The sequence below is a fragment of the Meles meles genome, chromosome 8 (genome assembly GCF_922984935.1).
Source record: "Meles meles chromosome 8, mMelMel3.1 paternal haplotype, whole genome shotgun sequence".
Taxonomy (NCBI): domain Eukaryota; kingdom Metazoa; phylum Chordata; class Mammalia; order Carnivora; family Mustelidae; genus Meles; species Meles meles.
In genome coordinates this window covers 31,673,583-31,698,681 of record NC_060073.1, presented here as the reverse complement: position 1 = coordinate 31,698,681, position 25,099 = coordinate 31,673,583, and the positions used below count along the sequence as shown (strand labels likewise).

Genomic DNA, 25,099 nt, shown 5'->3' with positions numbered 1-25,099 from the left:
TACTGGGCTGGGGAGAGGGAAGTGGTCATTTCCTTCCCTGTATATTGTATTTTTCAGGTGTTCTATAATTTATATACAGTACTTTAAAAATTTAAAAAGTTAAATACACTAGCTGAATATATGCCCGAAGAGCAAAGGATGGGAAAGGCAGACAGCCTGGGAGAGCTGAAACGAGTAGCATGGCGTGAGAATTGAGGGCAAAGAAGTTCCTTCCCAGGTCCAAGGAGCAGGAGACACAGCTCAAAATCAGTCTCCACCCCCACCCTGCCAACCCAGGGGTCCCAGATTTGTCTTGGCAGTTCAGCTAACAGATCCAAGTGGAGTCCAAGGGAAGACAAAGAACCACTTCCCTGCAATAAAGGTAGCCATTTAAAAGGAGAAATTAACACAGTTTTGTTGGGGGCGGGGCTAGAGGGTTTCACTGAGGAATGCTGATACTCACAGAACTATTTCTCTCCACCTTTGCTCGGCATCCCAAGCTCCAGGAGCCACTTAAAAGCAGGCTATCTATTTTCAAGAAGTAAATCTCTTGGACGAATACCTTATGTTTATGAGCTGGAAGGTGCTGGGCTGTGTATTGGAACTCCCAGCCAGAGAAGACAGTTATCTCTTTTGGCACAGGTTCTCGGGGATGAGACCATGTCTAGCGGGGATTTTCTCCAGATTCGACAGCCTTGGCCCTACCAAACCGCACCGCTTCATTTTCACCATACATCACTCATCGTGAATCTTTCGTTTTTCCTTTCAACCATCCACAGGTCAAATACTGTGTGTTCCCAACCGTCTGTGAACTTCTTGGACCAGCAAAGCGACATTCATTCTGCTCAGCACTCCTTTAACATTTCTATTGTATTCGATTTCCCACTCCCCCTGCCCAACTCCCCAGAGAATAACTTCTTCCTTGTTTTAATAACTTGGACCACAGTCAAGGTTGATGTGTTACTCCATTTTGCAGGATATTTTCTTCAGAAGAGGCAAAACAGAGACTAACGGAGGAGCTGTGGCTTGTGAGCAGCCTTAGGAAATCAGCGTCCGTTAAGAACACACAGGAAAGGCTTTTAAAGACAAAAAAGGAGGCAACAAATGTGAAAGCACCATAAACAGAATTATTCATAAAGGTAGACTAATGCTTAGAAGGAATCCCTGGCAATTTTCTCTCCCAGTGACCCACTTAAAAAATCTAGTTTCATTTGTGAGTGACGAAAAGGGTCAGAGTTAAGAAAGTAGGTTCAGAAAATACCTTCTGCTGACGGAAATTGAAATATAATACTCTCCCCTATGAGGTCATAAAAGTAGTTCTGATCCCAATGGGTACACAGAGATCAGAAAATGAATAAAGAGAGGAGGAGAGAGGAGTAAATCAGGGGCAAGAGTGTCCCCTCCTCCCCCACTGTATCGTGTTTTCAACTCATTTTGCCCACGCTTGCCCTAAAAATCCCATCCCCACCCATTGTAATAACACCGCTCCCTGACATCTCATGAAAGATGTCTCCAAGGACTTGCTTAGGACACAAGGAAAAAACCCTCTTCTTTTTTAAGTAAAATTTTTCAAGGAAAAAAAGACACGAACAAATATTTAATGGGGGTTTATCTGAAGTTCATGATCTTTTTAATAAAAAAACATTGGGATAAAGTCTCATTTTTATGAGTGATATGAAAATTATCTTTTTTCTCTAAAATATGAGGCAAACCTCCAGTATATCTGTTCTATATCTACTGTGTCACGTGATTTTTCTTATCATTGATTTCAGTGTCAGACGCTAGTTGTGGATTTAAGTAAAATAAAATAGTGATCTATCTTTCTTCACAGAATATTTTTACTCACATGTATTTTCCATATTAACAGCATTTTCATACCCTGGCAAAAGGAAGTGAATATGACATCAGAGAGAAAGATGATGCTGACCCCGATTGTGTCTCCCCCTGGAGAAAAGTCCAATTTTCTACTGGAATAAAAGATTCAACTGAATTCAGTTCTCGGCAGCCCAGGGGCTTGGAGGAAAGAGCTAAGGAGTAGCCATTTTTAAGAGCCATAAGAGAGGAGGCAAACTGTAGGTCATGACACACCAGTGCGTTGTAATGTCAGTCTCCACATCACAACAAGCATTTTATAGTTCACGCCGGCTCAGCGAAGAGCCTGCTTCTCCCTCTCCTTCTGCTGCTTCCCCTACTCGTGCACTTGCTCTCTCTCTCTCCTCCTCTCTATCAAATGAATAAATAAAATCCTTAAAAATAAATAAATTAAAAATAAACTTCACATTGCTATGTGAACTTGGATTAGGTCGCTTAGTCTCTCCTCCCTCCTCATCTGAAAGATGGACACACCCTAGTATCCTAGGATTGTCACGAGGTCAAAGGAGAAAACATAGTAAGGCCCCTTACATAGGACCCAGTAATGTTAGCATCCACTCTGAGATAAATTGTCGAATCGCAAATGGAAGCAGACGTTAGATGACTTACAATACGTTCTAAAGGGATAAATACTCAGCGTGAGGGATGTTAGTAAGTTATACAAAGCAACTTTGTTTTCCAAAGAGTTGTTGTTCTGTAGGACCACCTACTGGAGACATTTTATTCTTTTCATTCGGCTTCCTGAATTAAAATAGTATTCAAGAAATACATCTTGGTTCAGAAATCCTTTCCTAAAATGTAAGCACCAGGCCAACAAAAACTCTTCTAGTTTTCTTTTTTCCTTGAAGAGGATCAAACAAAACAAACTATTTGCACTTTGTGCTTCATCTTTACAATATAGCTTCTGATTCTCCAGAAAGTGACCGATATCATGTGTCTAAAGGCCTTAAAAGGTATCAAAATTATCTCAACTATGGAAAGACCCAGAATCAAACACATGCCAGGATTCCATATCTGTAATTTTTGTAATTAAAAAACAAACCAACCCTGTACTCCAGCATGAAGAAATTTTAAAAATTGAAACATACTGTTCACGTCACAATTAAGTTCTGTCTACTCTTGGCATTTAATGTGGGGACAGTTTCTGAATTCTGAGAAGAAAAGGAAGGGAAAAAGAAAGAAAGGTAAGAGCAAGAAATCAAGAAATATCAGACAAGCTGAGAGTAGGTAGAAAGACAAAATGCTGAAATTGTCAGTAGCCCCTTGGACACAAGTGTGGAGAGGGAAAATTCAAATCAACAAGTTTTTTTGTTTTTTTGTTTTGTTTTGTTTTGTTTTGTTTTAACTTTTGGGTTTTGAGAAAGGAAGTTGAGATTTGGATAAAATAGCAGAAAAAAATGGGGGATGGGGGTGGAGAGAAGGATCTAACAGTAAATCCTGGAAGACTAAAAAACAACTTTGCTGATCACTGAACGATGATCCAAAAGCCAGCACTGAGCCAACGAAAGAAAGAAGAATGAGAAGAGGGCAGCCAATTCTGGTGTTCATGCAGAGAAAATAAAATCAAAAGAAATGGCTACAGAAACGTCCCAGGCTGCAGACTATAGGCCCACGGAAGGCACAGATGTTTAAGAATGAAAAAAAAAAAAAAAGTTTTTTTTAAGAATTCTGGCTACAGATTTGGGGTAAAAATTAAGTTCTCCCTGAGAGATTTAAAAGCAAATAGAGAAAAAGCAAGTCATGTATGCCTGAAAGGTGTGAATGATCTAACAGAGAGATGTATAATACCACAAACTGAATGTTTTGCAAAACATTCCAGAGGAAATGAGCAGGGCTCCTAGTGCATCTTTGCAAAGCTGTTTCCTAGGAGCACATTGATGAGAAATGTCACCACTTCCATTTTTGTCCACAGTATGTCTATGACAGATGAGAGGGAGAGGGAGAGAAAGAGAGAGATGGAGAGATCCTTCCCATCCCACTGTACCCACTGCTACGCTGGTCACCCACTGTCAATGCTAACTCCTGCATCGCCCCCGACGCCAGTCAACAAGGCCTACATCATTGACTTTCCCATCATCGTATCGTCCACTCACTTGCTCTGCCCTTCTGTCCATTTCACTGAGCTGGAGCTCCCAGCAGCAACTCTAGAAGAGAAGAAGAGGCGGGGAATGGGGAATGGAGCATGCATGGCGCTAGCAAGCCCCCGGATCCCAGAATCCAATGAGAAGCCCCTCATACACAGAGATGTGAAGTTAGCTGTCTTGTCCAGAGTGCTGGACTTAGTCTCCAGTGCCACCGGGGCTGCTGGTGGGGTGGAAGGCAGCATTAGGGAGGCTGGAAAGAGCCTCTGCTTTGGAATTAGATCCAGGCTTGGAATCCCACCTCTACCACTTACTATGACAGGAACTTGGGAAGTTACCTAACTTTCTAAGCTTGATCTGCTTATTTGGAAAATAGGGTAACCATACCTAAGCCTTACAGTGTTAAGAAGAGTAAGTGAGGGGACTGAGAAAAGCACCTGCTATATTACGGGGACCTCACTGGAGTTGTACCCTAATGCCCATCGACTCCGACTTGAACAGCCAACAGTGAGTTCTTGTACTGTAGAAAGCAAGTCCCACCTGTTTGCCTTTTAAAATCTCCAGGTGCAAAGAATCTCCCTGCCCTATACTGTGTCTTCCCTACTGTGACTATCTATTGAGCACGAAGAAAACCTGTTGGCACAACCAGCTGTGAGCTCATCTGACTCAGCCGTGTCCCAGCATCAGCACTCAAATACGATTTTGGATCCCGGGTATTACAAACCGAGAGTATTTCTTGATAAGCTAATGTAATAGTTAACATCTGTGATATCACTAGCAAAACAAACATTAAATGAGGTTGAACGGACACAGTTTTGAAGAACTCTACAACACTCCGTAAGGCCAGATTACACCTTCTCAATAGTCTCAACTCTCTTGTTCCAGACACACACAGAAATCCCCTATTTATATTCCTGAAAATTTAATACTGAACACATCCCACCAACTGGGGGAGGGAGGAAAGCATCTTAATTCTACAGAGAGCCATGACTATTTTTCTAAGACTGCATTTCCTTCGTGAGTTAAAAGCGCCTTTTAAATGGTTCAAACAGGTGTATGTTGAAGGGCGACGGAACAGAGAAAACCTTACCCCTTTAAAGTGGCTCCTAAGTTCATCTGATTCCAGGTCATGCATTCAAGCTGGGAGGTCATCTGGTATAAATTGTCACTGTTAGAAAAATATCCAGAGTTAGAAACAGAGAACTACAAAGAAAGACACAGTTAATAGCCTTTTACCTTTTTCTTTTAGCCTTTTTCTTTGCAGCAAAAGCCTCTATGTTTTCCAAAATGACAGAATACTGTGAGTCTGAAATGATTTTCATTTCAGCCCACCGATTCCTCGTGGTTATTCACTTCACACAGAGCAGGACGGATGTGAGAGTAATATGGAAGCCTTTAAAAAAACCTCAGTAGAGCAAACACTGAAGTTTCTAAAAAGGTATTAAAACTTTCAGGGGAAGAGGCTAAAAGGGAGTGAAACTCTTGAAAGGCAACACAGGCCCGATAACTCAACATTAAAGTTAAAAGCCTGGAGCTGAAAGTAAAAAGATGGCAGATTAATTATTCGTGAAAAGGCCATTAAGTTGTTTTAATCGAAAGGATACGTATCACGTGGATTATGAGGGTCCGAGAAGTCAAAGAGTGATGGCTGGTGGATGGTCTCATACTCAAGGATGTGACAAGCAAAAGACAAAGAATGGTAAAGACTATGCACAACTGAAGGAATTCGTCTCTAGAAATTGTATAATCCTGGAAGAAGTCAAAAGGAGGGGAAAAAAAAAAAAAAGCTCCAGCCCTAAGTCCTAAGAAGGAAAAATAACGGCTGATCATTCACATTAAGACCCCAAAGGAGAAAGTACACTATCACGTATACCAACCAAAAGTTGTTCTCTCCTCTCCTCTTACATTTATCTCCTTCCTAGAAAAGCAGCACATAAATCAACTCGCAGAAATCTCCTTAATTACCAAGCTCTATGCGGAATACATTCAGTCCTGAACTGAAATGGTTAATTATGAAATTTGAGACCCAAGAGATGAATGGGCTGTCTGTGGACCCTTGGTCTAAACACATTACAGAGGAATACCTTCCCTCTACCTTCATGGCAGAAGAGAAAGAGAGAAGCTTTCAGTGTCTAATGTGCGACATCAGACCCCAAACCCAGACCATCTCCACCTTGTCGTGGTACTCCTTCCTTGGGCAGAGGCAACACCGAATTTTAATTAAGAGAAGGTTTCGTCAGGCCAGCCAAACTGGGAGCTTGTGGAGAGGTCAGGGAAATCACAGCAACTCGGGATATTTGGATGCTGTGCTCCCTCTGGGCACAGCCCAATAAATCATGGCAGAGTCCCTTCTGCTGTTCGCATAATCACTCGGAAACGACCTGGAACTCCTTTGTGGTGGGCACACAGGATAAGGAGAAAATCAGATTCCAGGAGGGAATTTTACATATAAGATGCGAAGTGGCTTCAAGCTCCAAGTACGGGTCCTTTCATTAGTCAGTGTGTATCTGGAGCCCATCACTCATCCTCAGTCTGACTGGCTATTATGCTACTACAATATCCTACAGATCAATGGGAAAAAATGATTAGTTTCTCCTGCCGCTTCTCCATTTGCAGTAGCGGCCCGTGCTGGTCTGTGCCACTACGTTTCGCAATTCCACAAATTCTTGCTGTAAGGCCGATGTAATTAATTCCTGAAGGACCCCCAATTTTTATTAGAAGTGCCAGCCCTGCTGCATTTAACACAGAAGAGTTTCTTGAACTTTCTGTGGGCTGACAGCTCATTAATAAGCATCCTCCTCCACAATCTCTACTGGTTTTTGTTCTCTTGCGCCTTTTCATCAAGCAATCCATTTATTAATCTCGCCATTAATCTCAGCCAACAGGCATTGTATTCCCCCCGGCAGCTCTGTATTTTTGTCACTGATTTTTTAAAAATTGCTCACCAACTAAAATCACTCAGCTCCGGTTGACAATTTTCCTAGGCCCTATTGGGATGTGGGATCTTTCTGGAATTATTTCATCTTCGCCTAAGACGAAGACCACCATTTTTAAGAGGGCCGAGAAGCAAGATGAGGGACAGAAGTTTATGCATGTGAGTTAATGAGCACCAAACATCTAACTTTATGATTTAGGAATTTTCTCACACACTTAAGGAATAGTCCAGTAGATTCGTAAGGGTCTTTATCAGGAAGTACTGTGAAGAGAAAATATTTTTAAGGCCATTTTCTCAGCTCCCAAAAAGCAAACGTTCCCAAATATACAGTCTATGTCTTACATATGTGTATCTTCCTAGCGTGTTCTTAATAAACACACTACACAGTAGGACAGCGACTGCTTAGACAAAGCTGTTGAGTACTTGAAATATGCTAGCGCCACACACTGAAAGAAGATTTGGGTTATTTTTTAAAAAGATTTTATTTGTTTATTTGAGAGAGAGAAAGGGAGAGGACAAGCAGGGGGAAGGGAAGAGAAGCAGGGGGAAGGGAAGAGAAGCAGACTCCCATGGAGCACAGAGAGGAACATGGGGCTTGATCCCAGGACCCTGAGATCATGACCTGAGCCAAAGTCAGATGCATAACCGACTGAGCCACCTAGGCACCCCAAAATTTTTACTATTTTAAAAATAGAATATTTTAAAAATTAATTTCACAGTCTTATTTTTTTTAAATGCAGCTACTAACAAATTCCAAATTCTATATATCTATATCCATCTGTATCTATCTATCTATCTACCTATCTATCTGGCTTGCATGGGTTTTATTGGTAAGTACTGCTCTATAAGTTTTAGGACCTTGAGCCAGGTTTAGCTCTCTGTACCTCAGTTTTCTCATCTGCCAAATGGAAATCTTAATCTCCACCAGTCTAACTTTACAGGGATTTGGTAAAGCCTTAAAAGTAGCTCTTTAAAGCTCTCCAGATAATATATTTTAATTTTCTAAACTATCTAATTTTTCACAGTGCTTTTCACACATCCTCACTATGCCCTACAACTTGGCAAGGCAGGTATAGTCATGATTCCCATTTATCAGAAGATGACTGGGGCTCACAGAAGTGCCTGGCGTTGGCTTGCCTGATGCCTCCCAGCCCACCTGCTGCACCCCTCTGAAGGCATCCTGGCATCACTTGGCCTGCAAGCTCATCCTCTACCACTTAAATAACAGTAATCATAACATAACAATAATACAGACAGGTCTGGAGGGGAAAGAGAGCATGCTCCAGGAAGCATGGTGACTTTCTGTCTCCAGAAAGTTCTAAGAGGCAAGATGCCCAACATATCCTTTTCAGCCAACTAAGAATAGTATGCCAAGAGTACAGGAAACACTTCTTGTTTTAGTGGTCCCGATAGCTCAGTTTGCAAATCCTCTTGAGGGGAGAGAAGATGGGAAGGGCGATAGGGAAGACGGACTTGTGGAAAATCCCCAAGCTACGAATAGGTTTCCTGAGTCCAGTGATAGGATCGGAGCACCGTTTTAACCACATCCTGCCTTCTGCTGGCTGGGGTTCCTCAGAGGCTCGGTCACTTAGCTAGGCTGGCACAACCTCTTCATGGAAGTCAATGACAACATGGCAGTAACTGCTGTCGGGGAGGACACAGAATGTGAACCCGCACTAAAAATACCAGGCCCGAGCATGCTCCAGCTCTGATCTCTTTGGGGCGTCGGTCCACACCTAGCTTTCATCATGAAAACCCACAGAAAGAGGCAGAGCTGGTCAGAGAATATATGGCCTCTGACAAATAAAGCATCTAATTATTAAATAACCACTGTAGGTGTCGACCACTTCATTCCCAGAGGAGATCAGATAAGCAGGTGGTTTGGCTCAAAGCAAACCACAGTGGTCACGTAGGCATTTCAGCTCCCCGTCTAACTCTGTCTGTTCGGAAGTGAACTCTGAAATCGCAGGCTGCCAAAATATATTCCAAAAGTCATGGTATCCTTTATATTTTTAAGTAGATTTTTTTTAAGGGCCCTTGTTTCCTATGTAAGAAATGTTTGAAGTTGGAAGCAACGGAGAGAGGAAAGAAACTTCTATAACTGGGATTAATGCAAGTTGGAGTAAAATAAAAGGAAGTCAGTCCTAGCAAAAAGAGGAACTTAAAAGGAAATCGGTAGTAGATCATATAGAGTTTGTTTTGGCCTGGACTGCAGTATTACTGAGTTCTCGACCTCCACACAAAAAGAAAGGAGGGGGGAAAAAGCCCTTAGCTATTATCTGAGCTGGGACTCCCCCACTCTTCAAATGCATGTGTAATTCAAGTACATGTTCATCTTTGAGTGTGTTTACTACATTCAGCAGAACAAGGTAGAAAAGTTCATGTCGCCACTGGCACAGAGCTGTCAAACCTGGCTGAGGTTGGGGTCATCTCTGCCAGATGGTTGCTGGCTGACAAAGGAGCACTTTGGTGGAAGTAAAGAACCCCACAAGGAAAAAGAAGAAGAAGAAGAAGAAGAAAGCAAGAATTAAAAAAGAAAATGCCAACCAAGAGAAATGCAGCTAGAGCTGGCCAGCTTTTGCTGCAACAGCTCTTCCCCACACCAACAGAGGGGCCCCTGTGGGTTCCCCCTACCTGATAACCAGGACACAGACACAGAGGCTGCAGCCAGACCTCCACGCAGCCCTTCTCCTGCGTTCTTCCCTCCAAGGCGCCATGGAGGCTGCCTGTTGAGAAATTTCTGCCCAGCAGGCCATGATGAATAATTATTTTACAGTCAATCTCTTGGTATTGTTATTTCTCTCAAGCTCACCAGTTAACCAAAGAAAAACCCACTGGGGATTCAACTTCTATTAATAAACCCTTGGTCAGCACAAAAGTTGCAGGAATATTTGAAACTAGATTTTTCCCCCTCCCTGGAGACAAGTCCATTTCGAGCCTTTGGTTGTGATAACACTGCCTACTCCTGGAAACCATTTCAGACTTTCTGCCTTCGTGCCTACTGATGCGGGAAACAAATACCAGTATTGTCTTAAGTGAAACTTTACACATGTAAAGTGTTCCTAGATACACAAGTGAAAAGAGGCATTCGAGATTTGTCACTTTATTTCCTTGGACATGAGCCGTCCCTCTGATTCATGTCTATGTTGAAGGCCAACCTCAATGGTAGATAATGTATTTCCCGGTGACCTGGATTCTCCAGAAACTCTATGGCTGCTACGGAAGTCTCACACGAAAAACCATCCGCTGCGAAAAGCCTCCACGGTCAACCGCATCGTTTGTGAATCATCAACATTCAATTAGCAATATTTCAATCAGCAGTTACTGCTTCCCAAGGTGGGGTGCTTTTACCCACTAAGGGGCAAAAGGAAATAGGCTCATTTAAATTGGTAGCACAGTTGCTAAAGAAGGATGCACAAACCTAATAAAAGAGCCTAAGAAGGAAAGGAAAGGACTAAAATAGCTATAAACAAACAAACAAATAAATAACATGTGGGGACTATTTTTCAAACACAGGGCACAGAACTCCTTTTCTTTTCTTTTCTTTTTTTTTTTAGATTTTATTTATTTATTTGAGAGAGAGAAAGAGAGAGATCACAAGTAGGCAGAGAGAGAGGAGGAAGCAGGCTCCCTGCTGAGCAAAGAGGACTCAATCCCAGGACCCTGAGATCATGACCTGAACTGAAGGCAGAGGCTCAACCCACTGAGCCACCCAGGCGCCCCCAGAACTCCTTTTCAAAGTAGCTGTGAGTATCAGCCCATGAACTGGGCAGAGTCAGGGATGGGGAGCTCCAAGGAGGTCAGCAAGCAGTAAAGGCAGAGGGGTTTGTGGAAGAAGATTCACAGGAAGTAAGCAGGGAAGACCCCGCTAGCTGCCTGCTCTAGGTAGAAATCAAGACAAATTTGTGCTTAGTGAGAGTGGATTCATTACACTCTCCCCTCAGGAGAGTCATGTGGATTAAAGAAGTCAATACTTGGAAAGTGCCTAGAAAGGTGCCCGGATCAAGGAAGCCTATGAGCCTTTGCTCTGCATATTTACCAGCAACAGTGCTGCTACAGACTGCACACGGGGAACATTCCAGTCGAGTGAGTGGCCTGGAATCCCTGCTTGATTCAGAGCACAGATGGGTTTTGAAGTCAGAGAGACTGCGGATCAAGTCCTGGTCTTGATTCTGACTTGCTGTGTGACTTAAACCAATTATTTTGAGTCTCTGAACCTACTTCCTCTTCAGGAGAGTGGAGATTCGAGCATCTACAAAGAACTTAGAACTAAATGAAGGAACTGAGTGAAGCACTTAGCTCAGTGGCCAGCAGCACATAGTCAGCATGCAATAAACCCTCACGGTTTACTCACGTTTCCCCCAGCTATGATCACTGGTCCCTAGGGGCTGAAATCTGGTTTCAGAAGCCTTAGCAACCTTTCAGCAGACCTCCACCCACCTTCAAAATGGAAAGTGGCAGAGAGGATGGGGAAAAGCATCCTCCATCACCTCCCATAAGTTGACTGGGGACATTTTTCTATTCACTATTATTCCCATCTACACACAAAGAGGCACAGCCATAACTCCTCAGATCTGTCACCTGAGAGAGAAGAGAGAATCACTGGACAGTTCCCTCCTAACAAGAAGAGAATTTTGACTGTTTCCTCAAAACAAATTCACATTGCACACTGCTTACACACACACTCTCTCTCTCTCTCTCTCTCTCTATATATATATATATATCATTACCTTTATTTCATGCTGGGAAGGAAGGTTAAATTCAAGATTGGAGAGACAGAAGATTTGGAAGGGCAGTGGGGAAGAGGCTGGGCAGGCTGCCGCAGGGGGTCAAGTGCAACAAGTCAAACGATATACAGGCAAGCCTTTCCCAGGAGTTCCCAATTTTAGACAGAAGGGAATGGAGCCAGGGACCAAAGAAGCACCAGTGAACATCTAAAACTCAAATATTAAGCCATTCAGTGATTAAAATTTAGTCGTGTTTCCTATGCTTTTTCAAACACTGCATTCACAAAAGCATTTCAATACCCTTTCAGACTTTTTTTATGAGTAAAAAAGAAAGGAAATGACATAACTGTGGTAGTGTCAATGCATAGAACCAATTTTAAAACATTCCTACACCTGTTCATTCATTATTATTGCAGGGGAAGTACCTGACCTTTGAAAAGTGATTAAAAATGTTATGAATTTAGGGTGACTGGAACTTCAAAGACAGTACAGACTTCAAGGGAGCAAACTCTTTTCCTACAGGAGTCACAATTTCTTGCTTAGGTGTTATTGCTTAGAAATTTCCTCTAACAGAAGAAAATGCTATTTTTGTGATATAAATACCAAAAAAAACCCCAAAAAACCAAGAAGCAAAAAAATTCCAATTATGTAGAAAGAAGAAAGGGATAAGCAAATATTTCCAAAAGATGAACCTGACAAAAGTGCTTTATAGAGTGGACAATCAGAAGCTGGATTACAAATGTGAGAATATTACCTATGAAATGCAATCCAAGTGACTTTTCCCACTTCCATGGCAACCACAATTTCAGCCCTTGTCAAAATCCACCACAGGGACTCAGTTGCAGAATTGTTGTTAAACCAGTGGCTGTGATCACTTTATCCCCACATCCTCTTTCTAGGCTAGACCCTCTGATGGCTCCTTCCTAGTGTGGCTCAAGGCTTGGGAGAGAGGAGAGTAAGAAATGTGTGTGTCTGTGTCCCTTTGAGCCAATGCCTCCCAGACCCCAAACCTCAAGGGGGTATACAAGCACACCTAAACAGCACCCACTCCAGCGTCAAAGGCTTCCTCTCTACCTGGGGGTAAATCTCCAGTCAGGAACTGAAGAAGGAGGAGTGGGCCAAGGCCATCCCATGGGGAACCAGCCACACCCCCGATGGCTGCTCCAGTTACAACAGTGCCACTCTGGTAAAGGCAGGAACAGTTCCTCAAGAAGGATGGTGGCCCTTCCACCACAGCTTTGATGGGAGGCAGTGGGAGTGTTCGCAACAGAGAATGGCTGTGGGTTCTGCGTGGGTTCCAGTGATGGGATCCACCAAGGGGAAGCACTGAGGTGCCAAAGAACAGAACTGGATTCTAGCTAGAGAGAAAGAAAAGGAGGATGAGGAGGTGCGGTCATTCTTCCGCGCTCTCAGCAACCTTCAAGCATTTCTTTGCTCCTCACTCAAAGTAAAAAAGAAAAGGCGAAAGGAAGGGGAAGGGAAGGAGAGTGATCTTGAGTCCAAGATCCAATTAGATATGCCGGATTTCCCCCCATCAAAAGGGCAGGCTTCTGAAGTGCTGTTGCCCCAGGCATACAGAACTCGAAGGGGCTCGACCCTGTACTTCCTCCAGTTAGAAGAATCAGACCAGTACCAGGCTCAATTTCATAAGCACACCGAGACTTTGGGATGCGCCGTAGCCGGCTAGGGAGCAAAGACTCCTTCCCCTCCTCCACCTGTGGGGCTGGAGGTCCTCCAGGCGCGGCCATCCCCCCCCCCCCCCCCAATCTCCCAGGGCAGGCGCTTTTCCTTCCTTCATTACCTCACTACCTCCTTCCCTTGACGTCAGCCCCGGGTCCTCGAGCGGAGGGGGGAGGATGGAGATGAGTTTGGGGGCGGTCGGTATCAGGATCCCCGCAGCACCGGGGTGGGGGGCAGGGGTGGAATATGAGGTAATGCTCGCCCAGTCCCGGGCCTCAAAGGCCGAGAGCCGCCACTTCCCTCCGCCCGCCCCACCTTCCAGCCCCGCGCGCGCCGGTGTGTGCACCAGTTACTAAGCAACCCTATCGGAGAAGCGGGATGCCGGCCAAGTTCACCCAAAGTTGAAGAATAAATTTGGGGGAGAGAAGGTGGAGGGTGGAGCGAGTACCGGGAGAACGCACAAGGGACAGGGGGAAAAAAACTTTGAAGGAAAAGAGGCTGGTCTTCTGCCTCCCTGGAACGGGAAGGAGGACCGACGCGGGCTGGAGCAGCGTCCCCCGAAGGCCACCGAGGCGACCCGACTGCGGTCCCCGCCGCAGTCCCGGTCCGCTGCGGGCGCGGGGCCTGGCGCTGGGAACCACGCCCACCGGGTGCCCCGGCGGCCGCAGACTCCGAAGCATCGGGGTAGGACGCAGCAGGCTGTGGTCCCAGCGTACGCGCCCTCGAATTACTCCCCGAGAAGGCCGCCGGTGTGGCCAGTGGGCGAGGAGAGGTCTGAGAAGTGAGAAGAATGGAGTGCGAGTGGACTCCATGTCTAATCTTTGGACCCGAGGAAGATAGCGTTCCTTAAGGAGCGCTTAAAAAAATAACTTCTCCAAGTTCCACTGTTCTCTAGTTCAAACAGTAACCGCCCTCGTTTATATTCAAAACAAGAACGTCAGGAGACGAGAAAACCTACTTCTTTCAAATCAGGAAATGTGCTTAAATTTGCTTTAAGTAGCTAAACGCGTCCTTTGCCTCTAGGACCCCGCACGCCCGCGGTCGGGACTGCCCGCTTCGGACGTTCCAGCCGGTTCCGCGCGCCCTCTCCGGGGTCCCGGGGTCCCCGACACCGTGCGGAGCGCTTTCCTACCTGCTGTACGGCGTCCTCAGCAGCAGGGCCTGGCTGCCAGTGCAGCTGTCGGTAGGGGTGTGGCAGCCATAGACTGGAGGCGGCACGGAGTACTGCTGCTCGCCTGCGGAGAGCCGAGGAGAGCCGAGTGAGCGCGCCGCAAGAGATCCGGGTGGGAGTCGATCGGGGTGGCGCGCGGGGGGCGAGGACGCGGGCAGGGTCCGGGACAGAGAGCATCCCCAGCCAGGCTCAGAGACGAAGCTGGGGGCCACGAGCCTGGGCGCTGGGGCGTGCCGAGAGAGGGCGTCCAGATCGTGTGGAGCTAATCTGCTTCTCACTTCACATTCCCTTAGCTCTTACTTCCTAGTACACCGAAAAGACCTTCGAGACATTGGTAGACTTGAGTAGAGCGGTCACCAACATACTGCGGGTGGGGGAAAAACTCAACCTTTTCTTCTCAGTTGGGTGAGACTGGGCTGATTATTTCTAAAAATCTCTTCTCTCAAAATTTGCTGTGGGATTGCGGGGATTGGCACGAAAGAAGGGAAGAAGGACCCCACATCCTTCCCGCCTGCTTACCCAGAGAGCCCTGCTGGCCCATGGGGTCCTCGTGCTTGAAAGAGTGGTTGGGGAACTGCGCCGCGTGGTGCGAGGGCGTGTGACCATAGCTGGGCGTCCCGTCGAAGGTGACCGTGCTGTAACCTGCGAGCGCGGCGGAGAGAAGCACAGCGTCAGCGGAGGGACGGCGGGGGGGGGGGGGGGGGGGTCGGGGTCGGTGGGTCTACGAGACCTGAACCCGGGTCAAGGAGTCCCCGGCCCCCGAACAAGGAACCCCAGCGGAGGAAGATGCCTCCCCACCGGCCTCCAGAACTTTCTCGGCGGGAAGCCAGGCCCAACCTCAAAGGTGTGACCTCGGGGCCGGCGCACCGCCCTTTCCCAAGTAAAACCCTGACCTCCCCGATTCATGTACGCCCCTCGTCTCCCACGGTGTCTGCAGCTCCTGAACCGAACCTCAGGCAAGTGAAGTATGAAAACCGCCAACCGCTCGCCAGAGAAAGTTCTTCACCTCCAAAAACAAACACCGTGGCTCTTGCTCGGGGGCAGCGCGGGCGAGCGAAATGAATCTGTTCAGCTGACCCCGCGCTGACTCGGGGCCGTAAATCAGGGGACCGCGCACCAACTTTCATTAATTACTCGGAGCCAGTTAAATGGCACGGGCCTTAGATGGAAAGAGTCATTACTGAGTAATGTTATCTGAGGCTGCGCGACCCTAACACCACGACATCTAAGTCCCTCAGGAAAGCTGGTGAGGATTAAAAGAAAGGGGCCCTTTGAGTTGGGCCCGCTGGTGTCCGCCCTATGCCCTCCTACCCCTCTCGGATGCAATTCGCATCCCGTGCCTCCTTACTCTGACCACTGTCGTGGGGTTCCTCGCGTCCCAGGAGAGGAAGCTGCCTGTTTTATAGTGTACCTGACACTGTAGCTCCCTTTCCCTCCAGGACAGTGCACGGGTCCCCCAGTTTCCCTACAGTGCAACCAAGGGCAACATCGACTGTTCTTTCCCAACTCTCCGAACGCTGAGTAACAGAATGTGATGTCTTGATTGAAAAACGTGGTCTCGCCGGGCCACTGGGTGGCTCAGTCCTTAAATGGCTGCTTTCCACTCAGGTGATGATCCCAGGGTACTGGGATTGAGCCGGGGGTCGGGCTCCTTGCTCAGCGGAAAGTCCGCTTCTCCCTCTCTCTCTCTGCCCCTCCCCCTGCTTGTGTTCTCTCTCTCCCCCCTCTGTCAAATAAATAAATAAATAAATAAAATCTTTATTAAAAAAAAAGAAAGAAAGAAAAATGTGGTCTCCTTTTGTGGTTGTTATTATTATTAAATTGCTTGAGACATATACCCCGCCAGCTTCTGGAAAACTGTTGCCACCGCTAGGGAAAAAGCATCCTCCAGCTACGATAAAGGTCAGCCCCGGGTCCCTGAACGGAATGGTGGGATTCTCTCCTTTTATGCGCAGGCCCCAGAGTCTCTGGCCTGAGGTCCAGGCCCAGGAACAAATGCGATCTGCCCGGTTGCTCACTTACGCTTACAGGAGGGCCACCGTGCGGATGCATCCCCCTCTCATTCTCCCAAACCCCTCCCAGCCATTGCGCTGGATCTCAAAACTCCACTCAATTTTTGGGAGTGGGATGGGTCAAATACCCACACTCTAGCCCCAGGCATGACAGAGGGTCTGCAACAAGTGTTTGTGAAGACCTAGGGTGGACAGAACTAGGAAATCGTTACCCCATCATTGAAACATTACCCCCCAAACAAAAACAAAACCGGAGCTTTTCCTGCCCACTCCGGGCAGTGCGGTGTGTCTGAGTGGGAGACAGTGTCAAGGCAGGTCTTAATAACCAGATCGTACCAGGCAGGCAAAATCTTAGGCACTGCTTGGCGCCACAGGTTGACAATTAAGAAACCACCAACTTTTGTAACTTGCATGACCCCAAAGTCCTACATCTCTCCCCTGCTAAGTAGGCAAAGATGACCCCGGCCCCCTTAGCTGTCAGGCCTGGGTGAGCTGGGCTTCCTTCTGGGAGAGAAGACACGGCCCTCTTTGAGGCCTACCTGTCAGCTTACAAACGAAATGTAGCTCTCAGTACCCAATTTTGCAGAGAGAAGGCCGAATTTTTAGAGAGAAGAAACAGAAACCACAAAGAAATTGTCTCTAGACGAACCCTTCTCCATTCCTGAGCAGATGGGTAGGCAGTGGCCTGGAGCACGTGCTGTCCTTGGAGGCGGGCTCTGCAACTGTAGGGTTGCGGGCTGCAGCTCCCCAACCGGCCCCGTCGCCTCCGCGCCCCGCAAGGCTCCCAAGGGCCCCTCCCGGACAGGTCACGCAGACCCGGTGTGGGGAGGTGGGGTAGGGGCCAGCCTCCAACCCCTCCTTCACGACCCCCGTGTTGAAAGCGCCTGCGGAGGGGACAGAGGGCTCTTTTAATTAGAAACTTATCGGACCCGGGACAGATTAGATCACGCTGTCCAGGGGCCTCTCGCTGGGCCGGGGGCGGAGAGCGCGGGGGCGGGGGCCCAGGGAGGAACTGTTGCGGGTAAAAAGGGGGCAGCGTGTTCAAAGACTTCTTGTACAAGCCTTCAAGGGAGAGGCTCTAAGCGTCCAAGGTAGCGCTTTTCCCACGGTTAGTCTCTGCAGGGGAAGGGAGTGCAACCTTGACCGCGCGGAGAGGCGAGACACGCTCTGCGCCTCCCTCCCCCGCGCGGCAGCGGAGGAACCCGGGAACCGCCTGGCCGGGCCTGGCTTCCCAAGAGCTGGACGGTAAAGTGGACAGCAGGCTCCGTCAGGGAGAGGGGCAGAAGGCTGAAAATGATGACCCCATTGCCGGGGCAGAATAAGGATAAATCTGTCCCCCAACGAAATACCCTCTCCAACGTGACCCAAAGGGGGGCGCCCTTTGCCCTTGGGTACAGCTGGTCTCTACACTTGATTTTAGGGTGACCCGGTGATGCCAAGGCCTCTTCCTGCACTAGGATTCTGAGCCCCCTCCAGCTGAGGGAATCAGAGGCTGACTGACAAGCAATCATTTGGGGGTTTGGGGGTTTCCCCCCTCCTTCAATTCCGCATTAAGTTTGGGACTACCCAAATCCTTGCCCCATTCCTGCCCTGACAAACCATCTAAACAAACCTCACACACAGACTACTGTCGGTTCAGTGCCCCTCCAATAGGGCAAAGGAAATCCATCTCAACAGAAAGGCCAAGATCCCTGGAAAAGGAGGTAAAAATAGCCTAGTATGGTCTGCGTGTGAGTCCCAGTTGTGCCTCAGAGTGACCTGTTGCACATCTAATCTCTTAGAGCCTAGATTTTCTCATCCAGAAATAAGGGAGTCCTCCAAAGTCAGACTCCAAGCACTCCAATATGCAGACATGCACACTGCCTTAATGCTTAATCGCCAGTGCCTTGTACAGAGTAGATGCTCAATAAATGTTTGCTGAATTAATGTTTGGAAGTTTAGGACACCACCTATCCTGTTTAAGAAATGGGAAAGGGAGGGGGGTGGCATGATGCCTGGTGGTGCCAACTGTCCTCCCCTGTGGGCCAGGGTTAGGCTGCTTTGCCTAGGGACAGGGATTCAGAGTCTTGATTTCTCTCTGCTGGAGCTTGATCTGGAGTCTGTTGATGGCCATTCCCATACTCTGGGGAAGGAGCTGATGCCCTTGCTTCCCCCAACACAAGCCTCCTGCTAGATTGCATTCCTGGGGGAGCCACAGGAACCCCAGAAGTCAAGAGAATTAATCCAGAATCTCCAGGCCTTGGGGTTGCCAAGGCAAGGACTGAAGCTGGAGCAGCTCCTGACATCTCACCGCGGCCCCCAGCTGCCCAGTAAGTCCCAACAGCCAGGCAAGCATGACCCACTTACATTTTCAGTGCAAATAAAAACTAAACCCACAGATGAGAACTACCTTACAGGTTGTGGCAATGTCTGGAGCTGGCTTTCCACTGGGCTTTCCTCCAGGATGGGGATAAGAACTCCTTCACCTGCTAGTCCTGGTCCCCAATTCCCAAGCCTTTTATCTCTTTGGCAACCAACCCCATGCTGAACTGATGGGATCCTAGGCACCATAACTGCCTAAAGAAGAGACCCAAACAAAGCCAGAGAGCCCAGATTCCAAAAATCCCCCCCCCCAAACCTAGATGGACTCAAATAAATGCTAACAGCACAGCAGTATTTTGAAGCCCCAGAAACAGACCAAATGGCATCTCGGGGCCTCCGAAGAGCACACATCTCCACTCAGATTCACTCACGTCACACACCTGCCTGCCAGTCTTGTCGTTTCTGGTTCAGCCAATTTTAGATGGTCTGCTGCCTTTGGAATTTAGAGCCCCAAGACAGGGAAAAGTTGGGCTTCTGCTCCAGTGGCATAGAACTTCAGGAGGGGGCCAACACCCAAGTTGCTCACCTCAGCTCTCCTCCAACAGATGGGGAAACTGAGACCTGGAGATTTGTAAAAGGTAACAATAGCCTGCTAGTCAGAGGTGACACTCTCAGAGAACACAAGCCTCTGAACTGACACTGAGTTATTCCAACATCTCTTGAGTGGGAAACATTAACTTCCATGCAGCAAACACCGAGAATGAAGATCACCCGGGTGCTGCTTGACCTCGAGTCTCCTAAAGGAAGAGGGGAGAGTGGTTTCGATTTCACCGGGGCTTCTGGTGAGCCAGGTGCTGCAGGCTGGGTTTAGCTAGGGACCACCATTTAGAAGGTGTTGGCACTGACCATGGACCAGAAGCCCTGAGCCCTTCTGCGCTTGGGGGCCCTGGCACCTCCCCCAAACGGTACATGCTCTGTTCTCCCGGCCCACGCATCCCAGAAACATCCCAGTCCCTTAGGTGCGCGGGAAATTTTGCTCCAGCAAAAGCATCCGCCGTGGCGTTTGTAAGACATTTCCTAAAATACGGAATGAACTCTCAAAGAGCACAGAAGTCCAATTAGTATCAAATTGGAAAACAAACTACAAGGGCCCCCCTGATTGGCTCTGCGCTAGCTCCTGAGAAACGTTAAGTAGATGTGCGGGCGCCAGGGCAGGATGGGGTCACTACTGGTTGAGTCCCTCGATGTACACTGAAGTCGGCAAATAAACCGCAAATAAACCGTTCTTGTTCTGACCCCCCTGTCTTGCAAAAATCAGCTGAGCTCCGAGTTTAACGACAAGAAGGCACCAAGGCACGCTGAAAGGAAGGCTCATGCTTGGGCCTCGTTCCACCGCCTCTCGGAGGACCCGGTCCCACACAGGTTGGAACAGGATAAACAGAGTTCTCTTGCAGCCCTGGAGCTCTCACGGAAGCCGCCTGAGCTGGAACCCAGGAGACATCCGCTTTTATACTACCAGAGGCGAACACGGACATAGTTCTAGGAAAGCCACTGTTTAGCTGCTAGCCCGTACATGGACTCGCTCCTTGCTCCGTGATACGTATCGTACTTCTAACGTGTGCCATCGCCGTGAAGGCTGGAGCGGCTCCTGACATTTCCGTACCGGGTAGGAACACGGGCTGCTCACCCGGCGCTGGTCCCACAATCTGAAAGCTAAAAAGGTCCAGTGCCTAATAACAGTCCCGTGGTGCCTTGAGCCACAGAGCACCTTCCTGAGACAGAGCCAAACACTGCACCGGTTCCCCTCTTCCAACTCCCACAGAGACTAGCAGTCCTGGAATCTCCTGGGGTCCAAGGGGCCCCAGATGACCTCCCGGCTCATGCGAACCAGTCCGGCTCCCGGCTCTGCAGGATGTCAGGGGCCTCCGCCGGCACGTACTCCCTCTCCCCGGCCTCCTCTCCCCAAGCCGCTGCTTCCGCTACCCTCACGGTCGGGGGGCGGGGGGGGGGGGGCAGCCGGTTAAGAGCCGGGGTCAGGGAAGGGATAGGACAGGGGAATGCTATAGCGCGGCGACAGCCCCGGCGCCACCCCGCGTGTAGAGGGCGCTCCCCCGGCCCGCTTACCCTGGTTGCGGATAGCGGGCTGGCTCTCGAGGCAGCTGGGCAGGTAGGGCGCATTGGGGAACATCCTGGCCTGCCCGGAGGACGCCTGGCTGGGCGGAGGAGGACCGAAGGGACCGTAGCGACAGGCTCCAGCTGTGCCGGTGAACTGGCCGGAGAAATGCACGGTGAAGGCGCTCAAGCACTGCTCCTCGTGCGGCTCCGCGCCGCCCCAGCTCGGCTCCTGTTTGATGAAGGAGTGAGGCGGCGGCGGCGGCGGGGGTGGCGGCGGGGCCGGCGGCGGCGCAGGACCGCCCAGCGAACTGTAAGCCGAGGCGCCCGGGGGTGCAAAATCCAGCACCGGCGCCCACTGCGCGGCGCCGCTCACCGGCAGGGCGCAGCCACCGCCGCCACCCAGCGAGGGTACCGCCGGCAGCAGCGCATTCAGGTCCCGCACGTCAGAGCCCATTTGCTGCGGCTCAGCCCGGGATGCCCCGCGGCTCCGTCGGCCTTGCAGAAGCTCGGCGCTGGACTCGGCCGCACCTAATTTGGCCCAGAGGCCGCCTGGGCCCCGGAGCCCCGGTTGCTCGGGGTGCTGAAGGCACCCAGACCCGGAGCAGAGCGAGTGTGAAGACGCCGGCTCCGGGGCACACGTGGAAGCTGGCTCCTGCGGTAGGAGGAAGTCCAGGATCGCGGCAAGGAGGCGGCGGGGCCCCGGCCCCTGGGCTGCGGTCCCGGCTCTGGGTGGGTGGGTGAGTGAGTGAGTGAGTGAGTGGGAGGGCGGGTGGGAAGGGGGGAGCGCACAGACGGCCGGGTTGCGGAGAACCCCCGGGTGTGGGCGCTGCCTTGAACTCCTTACCCCAGCTGCCTGGCTGCCCCCAGCTTCCCAAAGCTCAAATAAAAGGGGCAGGCGGCGGGGGAGGAGGAGGAGCTAGGAGCCTCCGCCGCTCCATTCACACCGCTGCCTAAGCCAGGCGAGGCAGCGCGCACGGATCGGTGGGGGCGCCCTTGCCCCGGGGGTGGGGGGCGGGCCCGAGAGAGCGTACCTCTGGGAGACACCCTCCTCTCCAACTCGCCACGCGCTCTCAGCGGGCCTACGGGACGCAGCCCTGCCCCCACCTCCCCTTCTCGGCCTTCGCAAGTGTGGGCGCCTCGGGGCACTGGCGAGTCTCTCCAGGTGAGCGAATGTCCCCACACAGCATCCCTGTGTTTTGGGGGGGGGGTGGCGGGATGGTGGTGTTAATCTGAGAGGGCGGGTTCAAGGGAGGGGCAGGTGAGCTCCGCGAAGGCGGGAACTTCAGGAAAGCACTGAAAACTTTCGAGAGCTTCAGAGAGGCCAGTTCCTTTACTCAGAGCCCGAAAGTCCAGCTCCTGCTTCTTGAGCAGCCGGGCAGGAGTGGTGGCCGTGATCTCAGGTTCACTGGGGTGGGGGTGACACTTTATGGGTTCCAGAGGCCACGCTCAAGGTGAACGTGGGTGACCTGGGGGGGCGCGGTGCTTCAGCTGTGATAACAGGCATTTTGAACGTCTGGTAGTTGCTTACTGGATGAGGTTTGCGCCCAGACGAGGGCAGTTGTCGCCTGCCTAAAAACTGCTGTCAGCGGCCCTTAATCTCCTTTCCTAGTGAGGATATTTAACTCTAATTCGGTGAAGCCGGGAAAGCCTTTAGGGGAACACCCAGAGCTTGCACGCATTCCTACCGGAGAATCCCGGAGCCCAGTATGGAGGAGAGGTGGGGAGGATTCCAAGTTCAAGTCCCCCGGGGAGAAGTTGCAGCCAGCCCCGCCGCCCTCGGCCTCTGCTCACCGTCGAGGATACCATTCTGGATAAGCAGAAGAGGGGACGCAAACCAGTTAGGAGGACCACAAAGGAAAGCCCTTAGTGGCCCACGGTCCTGGGCCGTGTTCGCACCGTTGGGAGTTCCGAGCGCTGAGCTTCGTCACATCAGACTCCTCTCTTCACCTAGTCACTCTGTGGGAGCCCCGCGCCTCGGGGCAGGTGTTTGAGGTTTTGTTTCGGTTTTTGGTTCTTCCACAGTAGTCAGGATTTAAGGGGATGCGGATCCTAGGCAAGGAGAAGTGCTGGGAACCCGGGCTGGAGTGCGTTTCGGGGCTCGTGGAAACGCCCAGGGGGCAGCGGCTACGGCGCAGCTGCAACCGCCAGGAGCGCCGGCGGGCAGTGGCCGGTGGCCGCCAGGCCTCTTACTCCAGGCTGGCCGCGGAAGGGCGCGCACCTCTCCACCAAGCCCTTGCGAAGCGACAACCATGGTAGCTGCGGTTTTACAAAGAAACGGGACGTTTTAAAAGCCTTGGCATACTCTTCATTTTCTTGCGCTTTGGTTTTAGTTAACTTGAACTTGAACTGAGTAAATGAAGTAGACCTGAGTTCTGGCTGCGAACCCGAGGCTCAGAGCCTACACGCCAAACAAAATTCCCTCCTCTTGGGGTCGCTGGTCCTAAAGGCGCAGGAGACGGTGAGGGCAAAGGTCGGGAACGCGCGCTACCCGCTGCTTCCCCCGGCCACCTACGAGGTCCTGTCCCCTCTGAGCTACTTTGGTGCATGACTGTGCTTGTCTCCACTTAGAAGCTTTATCTCTTCTTTAAAGAACTGAAAAGGTTTTGGAGGCCTTCTCCTTCTTCCCCGACACTCTGTGAGCTGCCGACTACGCTCCCACAAATGCAGTCTGGAAACCTGCGCGGCTGGAGAGCTGGGCAGAGGGCATGCGCCTGTGGTCCCTTTGGTGCAGAAAGGCCCCGGGAGACCAAACTTCTCAGGCCTAGTTGCCCCTAGAACTCCGCAGACCCCTGTCTCACACCCACCACTTTTATTTCGACGTCGAAGGAGTTTTTCTTAACTAGGATTCACTCAAGTGCCACGAGGAAAGGAGATACCTTTACGAAAAGTCAGGGATTTTTATTTGCCAACGAAAAGGTCGAGATTGTTTCTCTTTTATCCTCTTCTGCAAAGTTTTGGGGGTATTTGGGGGGAGGTGACTTGAACGTGAGCTTTTGTGGTTTTGAATCCCAGATAGGGCAAGAAGTGCTTAATTTTGCACCTTTACGTTTTTAAAAAACGTTTTGTTCAGGGGCGGGGTGGGGTGGAGTAAGAAGAAAGGGGGGGCGAGCAAATTCAGGACTTTTCTTCCCTCTGCCATTTGTTGCCTGAGAATCCCAGAGGGACGAAGAGCAGTAGTGTGATACCCGCTTCAAGCCTGGCTTGCCTCCTCGCCACCGCACCATAGTCCGAAACGGTGGGAGGAGTTCCCTGCAACCCGCGGGGCCGGGAAGTGCGTGCCGCGCGTCTGCAGCCGCTTGAAGTCAGAGGGCCTCGCTGGAGAGAAGGTCTCCGAACGCCCCCACCCATCCCCATCCCCGGAGGCCCAGGAGCCCCTGGCCCAACGCTGGGAAACCCGCGCACTGAGGTCCCCCTTTCCCCTTGTATAACCTATTCTGTGAGAGCTCGGCGGTTACCCAGGCAGACGCGCCCGCTAAGCTGGCCTCGGCACCCTGGGCCCGCCAGGCGGAGGGACAGAGTATCTGGCCGGGAGGAACTCTGCCCGCCTCTGCAGGTGGGCGCTCTCCGGCACCTCCGTAGCTCGAGGCCCAAGGAAATGAGGGCGGCGGAGACATGGCCGCTCCCTTCTCTCATCCACCTTTGCACTCCCGTCAGCGCTGAGACTTACGGCACAGAGGATTTGGTCTGAATCACCATTTGGCAGGAATGGAAATACAACTCCCCGTCTGCAGAGAAGGAAACTGAGGCCCAGGCAGAGAGGGGAAAGGCAGCTGTAGAGCGCGGTGGTTAAGAGGATGGAATTAGTAGTCAGAGAATGGAATCTCAGGTCCGCCGGGTAACAGCTGTGTAACCCTAGAGGACTTCCATAGCCTCTCTGAACCTGTTTCCTTATTGATGAGATGGGATAGTGCAATACTAGCTAGCGTCCACTTCGTGGAGTCGTGGGGACTCCAGAGAATAGTGTTGGTTTCACGCATTCGATAAACGTTACAATTGTTGTCACTATTACTAAGGATACCTAACAAAATAGTGGCCAAGCCGAGCTGAAACCCAGATCTCTCGACGTCTAGCTCAGTCAGGCCTTTATCCCCCTCCCTTTCTGCCTCTGTAGAGCTAATGGAATGGGCTGTAAAGAAGGGAGGGAGAGAGGGATACTGAAAACCCATGTGGCTCGGATACATTGGTAAAAGTCATCCCGGCCTGGAAGGTGCTTAATTATTGGGAGA

At 50.1% G+C, this 25,099-nt stretch overlaps 1 protein-coding gene across 2 annotated transcripts in view; it reads right to left on the bottom strand.

Annotated features, from left to right (window-relative positions):
• The window catches only part of WT1 (WT1 transcription factor), a 46,819-nt gene extending 25,443 nt beyond the window's left edge, over positions 1-21,376 (bottom strand). The window contains exons 1-4 of one of the 2 annotated variants that reach the window (XM_046016464.1): positions 20,883-21,376; positions 14,965-15,087; positions 14,407-14,509; positions 5,023-5,100 (exon numbers count right to left, since the gene is read on the bottom strand). In XM_046016464.1, coding sequence (XP_045872420.1) covers positions 5,023-5,100; positions 14,407-14,509; positions 14,965-15,087; positions 20,883-21,327 — 749 coding nt within the window. In that variant the 5' untranslated portion in view covers positions 21,328-21,376. Of the gene's footprint in view, positions 1-3,944; positions 3,996-5,022; positions 5,101-14,406; positions 14,516-14,964; positions 15,088-20,882 lie in introns of those variants that run through there. The other variant, XM_046016465.1, reaches the window with a different exon arrangement.
• Between the last annotated feature and the right edge of the window lie 3,723 nt (positions 21,377-25,099).